This window comes from Sinocyclocheilus rhinocerous, unplaced genomic scaffold, assembly GCF_001515625.1.
Source record: "Sinocyclocheilus rhinocerous isolate Xijiao unplaced genomic scaffold, SAMN03320098_v1.1 scaffold1892, whole genome shotgun sequence".
NCBI classification, from domain to species: domain Eukaryota; kingdom Metazoa; phylum Chordata; class Actinopteri; order Cypriniformes; family Cyprinidae; genus Sinocyclocheilus; species Sinocyclocheilus rhinocerous.
Window position 1 is genome coordinate 401,572 of NW_015652347.1, and position 12,177 is coordinate 413,748.

The 12,177-nt window shown below is 41.4% G+C and overlaps 1 protein-coding gene across 1 annotated transcript in view; it reads right to left on the reverse strand.

Moving 5' to 3' along the window:
• LOC107714885 (neurexin-2-like) overlaps positions 1-12,177 on the reverse strand; it is a 368,434-nt gene that overhangs the window by 310,298 nt on the left and 45,959 nt on the right. The window contains exon 3 of the mRNA XM_016520877.1: positions 11,391-11,408. Within this exon, the coding sequence (XP_016376363.1) occupies positions 11,391-11,408 (18 nt within the window). The remainder of the gene's footprint in view (positions 1-11,390; positions 11,409-12,177) is intronic.

Genomic DNA, 12,177 nt, shown 5'->3' on the forward strand with positions numbered 1-12,177 from the left:
TGTCTGCCTCTCTGTCTGTCTCTGTCTGTCTGTCTCTCTGTCCGTCCTTCCGTCTGTCTGTGTCTCTGTCTGTCTGTATCTGTCTCTCTGTCTGTCTCTCTGTCTGTCCGTCCGTCCGTCCGTCTGTCTGTCCATCCATCTGTCTGTCCGTCTGTCTGTCTGTCTGTCCGTATCTGTCTCTCTGTCTGTCCGTCCGTCTCTCTGTCTGTCTGTCTGTCCATCCGTCCGTCTGCCTGTCTGTCTCTGTCTGTCTGTCCTTCTGTCTGTCTCTGTCTGTATCTGTCTGTCTGTCTCTCTGTCCGTCCGTCCTTCCGTCTTTCTGTGTCTCTGTCTGTCTCTCTGTCTGTCTGTTTGTCTCTCTGTCCGTCCTTCCGTCTGTCTGTCTCTCTGTCTGTATCTGTCTGTCTGTCTGTCTCTCTGTCTGTATCTGTCTGTCTGTCTGTCTCTGTCTGTCTGTCTGTCTGTCTGTCTGTCGCTGCGTCCGTCTGTCTCTGTCTGTCTGTCTGTCCGTCCGTCCGTTCGTCCGTCTGCCTGTCTGTCTTTCTGTCTATCTCTCTGTCTGTCTGTCCGCCCGTCCGTCTGTCTGTCTCTGTCGGTCTCTCTGTCTGTCCGTCCGTCCGTCCGTCTACCTGTCTGTCTGTCTCTGTCTGTCTGTCTGTCTGTCTCTCTGTCTGCCTCTCTGTCTGTCTCTGTCTGTCTGTCTCTCTGTCCGTCCTTCCGTCTGTCTGTGTCTCTGTCTGTCTGTATCTGTCTCTCTGTCTGTCTGTCTGTCTGTCCGTCCGTCCGTCCGCCTGTCTGTCTCTCTGTCTGTCTGTCCCCCCGTCCGTCTGTCTCTGTCTGTCTGTCTGTCCGTCCGTCTGCCTGTCTGTCTTTCTGTCTATCTCTCTGTCTGTCTGTCCGCCCGTCCGTCTGTCTGTCTCTGTCGGTCTCTCTGTCTGTCTGTCCGTCCGTCCGTCCGTCCGTCTACCTGTCTGTCTCTCTGTCTGTCTCTGTCTGTCTGTCTCTCTGTCTGTCTCTGTCTGTCTGTCTCTCTGTCTGTCGGTCTGTCTCTCTGTCCGTCCTTCCGTCTGTCTGTGTCTCTGTCTGTCTGTATCTGTCTCTCTGTCTGTCTCTCTGTCCGTCCTTCCGTCTGTCTGTGTCTGTGGTGATGAGACATATTATCATTCAGTGTCTTTTTAACCTGTTTGTAAAGCTCCTAAATGGGTAAAAATTCCTACAACAGCTCCTTGAACTCACTGCAGAAAGAGGGAAATCTCAGCACAAACCCCTTGTGATCTGTGTGTTTGTGTGTGTGTGAGTGAGTATGTCTTTGTGTTTGTGTGTGTGTTTGTGTGAGTGTGTGTCTCGACAGACCTGCTCTTTAAACAGCGTCTGCATTCACACACACAGCTACAATCAGACAGACAGACAGACAGAGAAGGCAGAATGGAGGATTCTGGGAAGGCTGAATGTGTGAGATGGAGAGCTCACGAGGGGAAAATGACAGAGAGCTCGTGAAAATTGCCTCTCGGCTCAGGAACGCAATTTCTCAAAGAAAAAGGGAGGCTCTTTGTGCTAGAGTCCTGCGGTAATACAGTAATACAGCGCACAATCACAGCGCGGTACACCAACAACGCACACACACACACAGCAGATCGTCAGTATTTAATAGGCAGACTGATGTTTTTATCTTGATATTGATTCTTTTGCATCTGACGGCAGTGGAAATGCAATGAAACAGATTCTTCATTTCTGTTTGTAATGAAATTAGCGGCAGGGCTGTTGTCCGTGTGTCTCACAATCGCTCTCACACATGAAAGACAGAGACAAACACTCTGACACAACGTGAAAGAAAGATTGTCTCCTCCATTCACACACATTCAACACAATTACACCGTCCTCAACAGACGAGACACGCGAGAGACAGAGATAGACACAGGAGAGAGAGAGAGAGATAGAGAGAAAGAGAGAGAGAGAGAGAGAGAGCGAGAGAGAGGGCAGTTGAAATGTCTCTCTGCTCTCTGTGATGTAACAGCATCAAACAGAAATGAACCGACTGATATTTAGATCATTTTATGTCAGTATCTGCTGTACTGTTACAAAGATTTCATTGATTTACATTACAAACATCAGAATTTCATCATACTTGCCCTGAATAAAATTGAGCTTTTTTTCCTCCATATTCTCACTGTATCAGACTATATGAGCCATAAAAGCCTGATGGAACAAATATGATATAAAACATAAAATCAATAAGCATGCATTTTTTAAATTATTTTCTCAGATGGTTCAATAAATGTTTTGATTTCAACAGTTTTGATTTATCTGACTATTATTTCATATTTCAGGCTTTACAGGGTTAAACCAGCTGATCAGAGACTTTAATCAAATATCTTCAAGCTCAGCCTCGTCACTCATTGTTCAATTAACAGATTCTATAGCTTTATGATTAAACCCACGTCAGTGGAGAACATCATCACACACACACACACACACACACACACAATCGTGTTTGTTTGGCTATATCAGTGAGTCAAGGTTAAGCATATTAACTCCTAACTCGACTTCTGACCCCTAAACCAACCCTCACAGACATCACTAGACTAAAACATAAACATGATTTGGCAGATTTATGAGCCTTTTTTAACCAATGAGGACACATAAAATGAGAAAAAAAGAGAATAATGTTTGGACACAATGGCAGGCGGTTCAGCTCATCTCTCATGATTCGACACACGTTTACAAGCTGCTAAACATCCAGAGCGACTGTGGACACATTTAATCTGCTCAACATAGTTACAATGTCCCACTCAGGTTTACTGTGTGTGTGTGTGTGTGTGTGTGTGTGTGTGTCCTCGTCGTATATCACTGCAACTCTCTCTCATTTTAATTAGATTCTGTGAGGGAGGATTTCTGAAGGCAAAGCTGCCAGGAATAGACACACACACACACACACTCACTGTGATCCTGTGTGTGTTTCTAAGCTGTTTGCCTGTTGGTAAAACTCATGACTAGGCTATTACTAGCCAGCTAAACTGCTTAAAGTAATTGGCCACCAACACACACACACACACACACACACACTCACACTTCTACTCTAACTACTACATATGTCATTTAGGGAACTTTTTTGTCAGATTTAGCTTATTGCTGAGGACAGTTCACAAACCATAAACACACTCACACACACCGCAGGGGCTGTTTTAATGACGGCTTGATTCTGAATCATATGGTGAATCAGACACTCTTGATGAGTTCAGACGCAGATGATGAAGGACAGACGTCATTCTGTCACTATCAACACTCAAGATCTGCAGTCACAGAGAGACTGTAAACACTGGATGTGTTCACATCAGCGCTGCTCATGCAGACTCGGATTAAAATGAGTCTGCCGCTCAGAATACTGTCCAGGTAGGGCTCTGGCTGTGGATTGAACAGAGCTACAGATGAGGAACTAGCCATCCCGCATTAATGTGAGCGGCTCCTGCTCCAAACTCCAGATAAAGACACGTCATTTCACACTCTTTCTGACAGGACTGCAGTATTTCAGCGTATTCCCAGGCCTCGCTTTTCCAGATAACATCCGCATGCATCTCTGTGCCTCTCTGTCTGTCTCTTTATCTCTCAGGCTTAGCGCGTTTGGTCAGGAGTATGGCGCATAAGCCTCTTTACTTCCATGGACTACATCTCCCATAATTCCTCTGGAGTGCCTCTGAAATCCCACACGAGGAGGAGACGGCGGCGGTGAGGATTTGCTCAACAAGCCTCCATCTTTTCTCATTGCACTGGATTTTGCTCCACAAAACCAGCAGCTCAGCAGTGAGAGTCGCCGAGACCCTCCGCAGACCGAAGCCTTTTATCACACTCACGACAGCAGTCGCATGTTTTTACATGCTCATTCGCTAAAATGTATTATTAAAAATATAGGTGATAAAATCAATTCATCTAAATTAATCTTGACAAACCACTTATCATTAGAAAGTTTTTATAATCAGAAACTCTTTCAAAAGAAGGAAGTTATTCATTCATTTGTAACGAGTATGCAGCAAAATTGTTAGAGCCATTCAGACTTTTATTATGAAATCAATATAAACGTGCAATCATGAATACAGCTGAATATTTTCACACACATACAGATATGATTGATTTCTTTCCAAAATTTCATTGACTGCTCTAAAATATGACACAATATTTCAGGAGTTTAGGGCACAGATTAGGACACATGTTTATTTGATAACCGATTTATTTCCTATTTGGGATTATGTATATGCTTTAATTTTTAAAGTAACTGTTTCCCAAGGCAATTGTTAGATGCCAGTGTTTCCTGTCGTAGCTATGCAGAGATTTGATTTCAGAAACAGTATCAGAGCTATTCAACTATTTCTTGTTATGATTTTAAATCTGTATGTAACCTCAGAATGATCTCAGAGTAAAAAGAGGTGCTAAAGTCTGATTTTGTGGTGGCTGTGTTTTAAATTCAATTATTAGAATCTTAATTGAAGTGATGAAGGGTTAGAAAGTCTGACAGTAATCAGTGTTGAGTACTACTGTACGGTTAACCCTGCCTGCTTTACATGTTTCAAAATGAATAATGAGAAATTTAGAAAAGTAATCAAAATGTAATCAGTTACATTACTTGAATAAAGTAATTGAAATAGTTACACTACTTATTAAATTTTAAATACGGTAATTTGTTATCTGTAACCTATTACATTACTGTAACCCAAAGTAACCTTCCCAACAGTGCTAGCATGTGAATGCAGGGCAGGTTTTAGCAGATCTTCAAACATAATGTGACAAAGAACAGCAGAGACAGCAAAGAGACTCAATTCTGTTTTCATGATGTCTTTAAGAATCGCTGCTTTAAAAACACCTCCTGATCTGCCAAGACTCGAATAAGACATCAGCCGTGCGTGTGTGTGTGTGTGTGTGTGTGTGTGTGAAGATATTTAGCTGAACATGGTCAATAACACAGTGTGAAAGTCAAAAGTCTCCAGTCATTTCATTTCTCTGTCTCGTATGTCTTCAGTGAAAGGCAACAGAAGTGCAGCTGTCAACACATTCAGCTCTAAGCAGAGTATGATTGATTGAAACCAATACAGTCTCAAACAGCCACCATTATGAATATAGAGACGGAGAGAGAGAGAGAGTACAGCCACTTGCACTATATGCCTATACTATACATCACTATATGCACTAAATCCAACTGAAGCCCTGCATACAGAGTTTTGTAAAAGCATCCTTAGAGTACAGAGAAAAACTTGACAATGCATGAAGGGCAGAATTAGGCTAACACCCTCTATTAATCCACACTGAAAAAAGAGCTATCAAATTTCAGATGCATCAAAAATTGTGTAACCACAATTCTTATCATAAACTAAACAGGCAGTGCTGTAGAATCAGTGGGCGGGGCTAAACAGGCAGTGAAGTAGAATGTGGGCGGGGCTAAACAGTTAGTGACATAGAATCGGTGGGCGGGACTAAACAGGCAGTGATGTAGAATCAGTGGGCGGGACTAAACAGGAAGTGCTGTAGAATCTGTGGGCGGGACTAAACAGGCAGTGATGTAGAATCAGGCGTTGATCTTCCTCTGCGGAGGCGGTTATAATCGCGGCATCGTCTGATAAAATCAACATGCATCTACACTAAAGAGCAGCTATGTGGTGGTTTTGGCTATATTATTATAATTTTTTTTGTCTCATGCAGCGCACTGCCTGCGTCTGAGTAACAAACTAAAAAGCAACACACAAAAAAGTGCATAATATTAACAGACAAACTATGCTGATATTTATAATTCCAAACAGTTTTGTACTCCGTTTCTGACGAGTCTGCTGCGGTACAGCCAACTGAATGCGCTGCTTCTCTGCCCCGGCTCACTGCACAGAACAGACGCCGAGAGAGGCGACACTGCGCCGGGAGAGTCAGACCTCGCACTCATACTGGCGAGGCAGTACTGGCAGTACTGGCGACATCTTCCAAATGAATGAACGCTAAGGTTTATCTGCGCTCGTGTGTTTTCGTGTGTTTATGTCGTGCACATGTGTGTGAAACGCGGGAGCTGATGGCAGGGGGCGGTGGATATTTGTGGCGGTCAATGTGGATATTGTGGATGAGTTCTTCTGTGTCATCACGTTCTATTAGTTCTACAGCTTCAGTTTCTGAACTTTCACGCTTAGTAACACATACAGCTGTTCCCTCACCACAGTGCAACAGTGAAAAGAGACCCCTCTCAAATAGTGTCGCGTTCCGAACCTTGTTTATAATAATAATAAAAAATAAATGTTATGTTATAAAGCGCCTTTAAAAGCAGCTTCTCAAACCGCTGAACACAATATAATCAATACAATAAAACAATACGAAATCAACAAGCAAATGAAAGTAAAAAAAAAAAATGTCTTAAGTTGAACTTTAAAAACATCATAATTCTGGACTTCTCTAAGTTAGAAGAAAGAGAAAGCCTTATCACCCATAGATCTTAGATGTGTTTGAGGAACAACCAACAAGTTTGACTGAGAGGAACGCAATCTACGACTAGGAGTGTAGAGTAAGGTAATGTGGTGCCAGTCCATGTAATGCTTTAAAAGTAAGAATCATAATTTTGAAATCCACTCTAAACCTGACCCGGAGCCAGCAAAGATTCTAACACTGGAGTAATATGACTGCCAATCCTAGTCCCAGTTAAAATCCTGGCCGCTGAATTTTGTACATATTGCAACTTATTAAGTGTAGATTTAGAAGCTCCGGCTAAAAGAGCGTAACAATAGTCTAACCGTGAGATGACAAAGGAATTTATCAACATTTCCGCGACTGTAAAATTTAACATTGGGCGCAATCTTGCGATATTTCTGAGGTGGAAAAAAAGAGGTTTTAACAATGCTCTGGACAAAAGAATCAAAAGACAGATTTGCATCAAAAATAACTCCAAGGTTCCTCACTCGACTCTGGATTTCCAAAACAGAGCCGTCAAGAGTCAGGGACAGACAACCAGCTTTAGAAATTTGATAACGGGAACCAATGAGCATAACTTCAGTTTTACCACTGTTCAAACACAAGAAATTAGTATCCATCCATATTTTAATCTCAGTAATGCAGTCAGACAAATAAGCAACGTCAAGGCGCTCATGAGGTTTTGAATGTATATAAATCTGCGTGTCGTCGGCATACAAATGATAATGAAGGCCGAGCGATCTCAAAAGGTGTCCTAAAGGTAACAAATAAATGTTAAAAAGTAAAGGACCTAAAACTGACCCCTGAGGGACGCCAGTTGAGACAGAGCTAATCTCAGACCTATAACCACCCATAGAAACAAACTGGGAGCGGTCAGTAAAATAAGACCTCAACCACCTTAAGGCAATCCCAGACACACCAAACACTCTTTCAAGACAAGTAAGTAATAGACTGTGATCCACAGTATCAAATGTGGCTATTAGATCAAGAAGAATAAGAATAGATGTTGCACCAGAGTCAGAAGCTATCAACAAATCATTGGTGACCTTGACCAAGGCCGTCTCAGTACTGTGAAATCTACGAAAACCCGACTGAAGACGTTCAAAAAGATTATTAACTGTGAGATGATTACACAAATGAGAGGCAACAATAAGCTCAAGTAATTTTGCCAAAAACGGGAGGTTTGAAATAGGACGGAAGTTATTGAAGTCGTCCAGTGCAACATTTTATTTTTTGGGTACAGGGGTTACAGCAGCAATCTTTAATGCTGCTGGAACAACCCCAGTCTGTAAGGAGTCATTTATAATACTGAGAACAGCAGGACACAAAGCATCAAAGCAAGATTTAAATAAGCTAGTGGGAATAGGGTCAAGCAAGGAAGTGGTAGATTTCATGCTAGATACCTCCCGTTTAAGAGTCTCAGTATCAAGTTGAGGAAAGTTAATAAGAAGAACACCAGTGAACTCAGGTGAACAGTGACATGAGGTAGTAGAAATAGTTGAAACAGAAATTTGTTTACGAACATTATCGACTTTTGAATTGAAAAAAATGAAGAAATGAATTACATAACTGCTGATAAATAGGCATGGTAGAAACAGCATTAACTTGAATCAGACAATTTATAGTTTGAAACAAGTGTCTCGGGTTTCCTTGGTTGTTTTCAATAGTCTGAGAAAAATAAGATTTAATTAGTGCTCTTAATTAGTGCACCCAGAAGATCCTTCCCAGCTAGACAGTATACATTCAAGCCAGTGAGATTCCATTTATGCTCCGTTTTCCGACAGGCAGCCTTCTTAGTGTGCAGATTATTCCATGGAGCAGAACGAGCAAAAGTAACCTTGCGTGTCCTCAGAGGAGCAAAAGTGTCTAACTTAGCAATAAGAGTATTATTCAACTGTGAATCTTTCTCGTCCAACGATGTTAAATGCAAATCACCTGGAAACAACAGAATTCTAAAAAACTGTTTGATCAATAGATTTCCACTTCCAGAATGTTACAGTTCGAGTGGTACACACACTCGGTCGATGTAATTCCAAATCAAAGAAGACAGTTGAGTGGTCCGACAGACCAATGTCAGCGGATGATAACTGAGATGCAAATGACCCATTTGTAAGCACAAGATCCAGTGTATGACCTTTGCAATGCGTCAGACTTGTTACCAATTGCGAAAAGTTAAATCAGTCCAGTAATGATAGAAATTCCTTTGCCATTACAGAGTCACTTTGGTCCACATGAATATTGAAGTCCCCCACAATAAGGATTCTATGGAACTTCGGGGTCAGCACTGTCAAAAAGTCAGCAAAATCAGACATAAAAGCTGCATGTGACTTAATTTTAGGCGGTTTATAGACAGTGGCAATGATTGTAGAAATAGAGGCAGAGACACTTAAGACCAAGCACTCAAATGTAGAAAACTGAGGAATGGTCACAGCACTGACGTTGAACTGCCGATTGTAGACAGCAATAATTCCACCACCTCTGCCAGATGACCTCGGGAGATTTAAAGTTCCAAAACCAGGAGGAGTAATCTGATTAAACAGTAGTCCATCATCTCCTTTATGCCACGATTAAGTTAAAAACAGAAAGTCCAAGTTTTGATCAGAGATGAGATCGGCTAAAAGCAGCGCCTTATTATTCACAGAGCGGGCATTAAACAATGAAGCATAGATCTGGCTATGCGATGACGACGGCAGTGATTTATTCTCCACGCAGGGGACAGATATTGAATTTCTATGATCAACACCAGTGGAAGGCAAACAGTTAATCTTACACTGGCATGTAGTGACAAAATTATAAAAAGATTGTGAGAAGAATCGGTGGGCGGGGCTGAACAGGCAGTGATGTAGAATCGGTGGGCGGGGCTGAACAGGCAGTGATGTAGAATCAGTGGGCGGGGCTGAACAGGCAGTGATGTAGAATCGGTGGGTGTGGCTAAACAGGATGTGATGTAGAATTGGTGGGCGGAGCTAAACAGACAGCGATGTCGAATCGGTGGGCGGGGCTAAACAGGCAGTGATGTAGAATCGGTGGTTGGAGCTAAACAGGCAGCGATGTCGAATTGGTGGGTGGGCTTATATAAGCAGCAATGTAGAAGCAGGCGTTGATGATCTTCTGCGGAGGCGGTGCTTATCCACACTATTCCATTATAGAGTGGTACATTCCCAGAGTTGTCGTTTTGGCAGACTGCCTTCAATATAAGCTGTTTTTAGACTAATGAGGCAGTTTTGAGTTCTGAAACGTACAGGATGTTTTTACATCACAATGACCTCTTATATGTCAAACGATCAAGGGAATTTTGATTTCTCAGTTCATGACCCCTTTAAAGAAGAAACCAACACTGGCATGTAGTGACAAAATTATAAAAAGATTGTGAGAAGATGAGACAAAAAGGCTGCGCCTCGAGCCCCGATGTATGTATCGTTTAGGACGCGGCAAGCCAGCATCTTGACAAGAATGGTAAAAGTCTTTAGGTAAACGATAAGAAGACCGCCGCAAATTAATCCAAGTGGAGTGCAGAAATAAAAGCAACAGTCCAAAGCATATAAAATGGCATAACCTCATCGCAGCCGCAAGAGTGCAGAAAAAAAAAAGAATAAATAAAAATAAAATAATATAGCCAAACAAGGATGGTAAGAGGAGTGGCAGCCAAACGCGCCAGCGTTCCCTCAGCAGCACCGGTATTTAAACGACATACACTGGTATTGCGGTATTTTAAAAATTCATATCATAAGAAAAATAAACACCGGTATTCGGTATGCCACAGTGGCGGAGGCTTCTTCTGCGGAGGCGGTGCTTATTCACACTATTACGTCATAAAGTGGCAAATTCCAAAAACGTTGTTTTGGCAGATTGGTTTCAATATAAGCTGTTTTTAGACTAATGACAAAGTTTTGAGTTCTGTAACTTACAGGATGTTTTTATAGTACAATGACCTCTTATATGTCAAATGATCAAGGGAATTTTGGTTTCTCAGTTCACGACCCCTTGAATCTTGAATTGAATGCTGAAAAGAGCCCCCTCATTAAGCTGGCCCTGAGCTCCACAAACAGACTGATCAGACTAACACGACTAATAATAACCAGCCTCAGTTCACTGACGCCCTCATCCACAGAGTCCGGCCAACAAAACCATTCATGCACAAAAAGAAAACTACCTAGCTTATTGGAATGAATATGCTGAAAAAAGTGAAAAAAGAGACTGCATTTCTCTAGCGGCAGGGTACATTAATGCCTGCCACAAACAGAGGGAAAAGTTGACCCATGTAGAATTGACAGCACTGCGACCATGTTTATCTTGCTCATATAAATGCTTCAGCAATACGCTATTCGGATTTGAGAGACAGAGAGAAAGAGAGAGACAAAATAAAAGCATAAGAGACACCTATTTCATCCAAATAGCTCAAGTTTTCCCTGAATTCCAGCAAAGTAGAGAAACTGTGGTATATTTTGGGAGAGAAGGAAAAGTGTATCCACCTGCAGCGCAGTATGTGTCCTCCTGCTAAACTCTCTTCTCCATTCATCACGGCTCTCTGTGTGCATTTACTTTGTCTTTTTTTTAAGCATATATGTATAATATGGACATGTAGATGTGTTTCTTTTTCCCCCTTTTATTGTTTTCTGAGTGTGTGTTTATGACTCAAATCTTGATTAGATAATTAGATACTTTACTGAGAACAACAGAGGCAGAAGATTATTAAGGCAAAACCTCTAAAAAGTAATTTTTTAATTAATATCAACTAAAAACTGCATACAATCAATACATCAAGCTGACTGTTAGCCAAGCTAACATTCTGTGGCAGTTTTTCTGCAGTGTTTTTGTGTGTTGTTGTGTTGTTACACTTCAGCATCATCAACAGAAAGAGAGAACAATAATGTGGTTTGACATGAATGTCACGCTCACAACCTTCAGTGGTTCATGACATCTTTATAAAGATCAGCAGAAGAGAAGAAGCATGCTGTACTCACCCACGAGAGACGAGTCTCCTACAGACAGACAGACAGACAGAGAGAGAGAGAGAGAGAGAGAGACGGGTTTAGCGCTCGTGTTCATCCATCAGCTCTTACACTCACCTGAAAACATGCACTGCTCATATCAGAACACAAGTTTCTTTATTAATAAGTAACACAATTTTCAACCTGGCACATCAATATTACTTATGGTTTATGCCTTTAAACGGTTCTCAGTCCCCAAACAGAGCATCAAGGTCAAAGCAGATTGACATTAAACAGTAAATACATGAACACAGTCAACAAAACACTGGATTTCATTTCTGTAAATATTCAGGACACGACTGAAAATAAAATAGAGTACAAAATAAAATAAATAAAAATAACAGAAACATAGATTCAACTAATTTAAAATAAATCCACATAATTTGAGTTATTACACAGACATCTCTGTGAATATTCATGATAAGGCTGAAAAAACACAATCTGAGTAAAGGCATGGATTTCATCTCTACAAATATTCACGGTCGGGCAAACAAACAAACAAAAGAAACAAACGAATAAATAAATACAATGAAGTACAATTCAAGGAATTAAAAAAATCAATTCAACAAATTTATACTACATCCACATGGTTTAAGTAACAAGCTGCTATTTAAAATATTTGTGAGCAGAACTGATATCAGTGATACAAATCCAGCCATCATACTGACGATAACTGAACACTCAGCAGAACAACACTGACTCTGGATCCATCAGAGCACGCACACACACAAACACACACACACACACACACACACACACA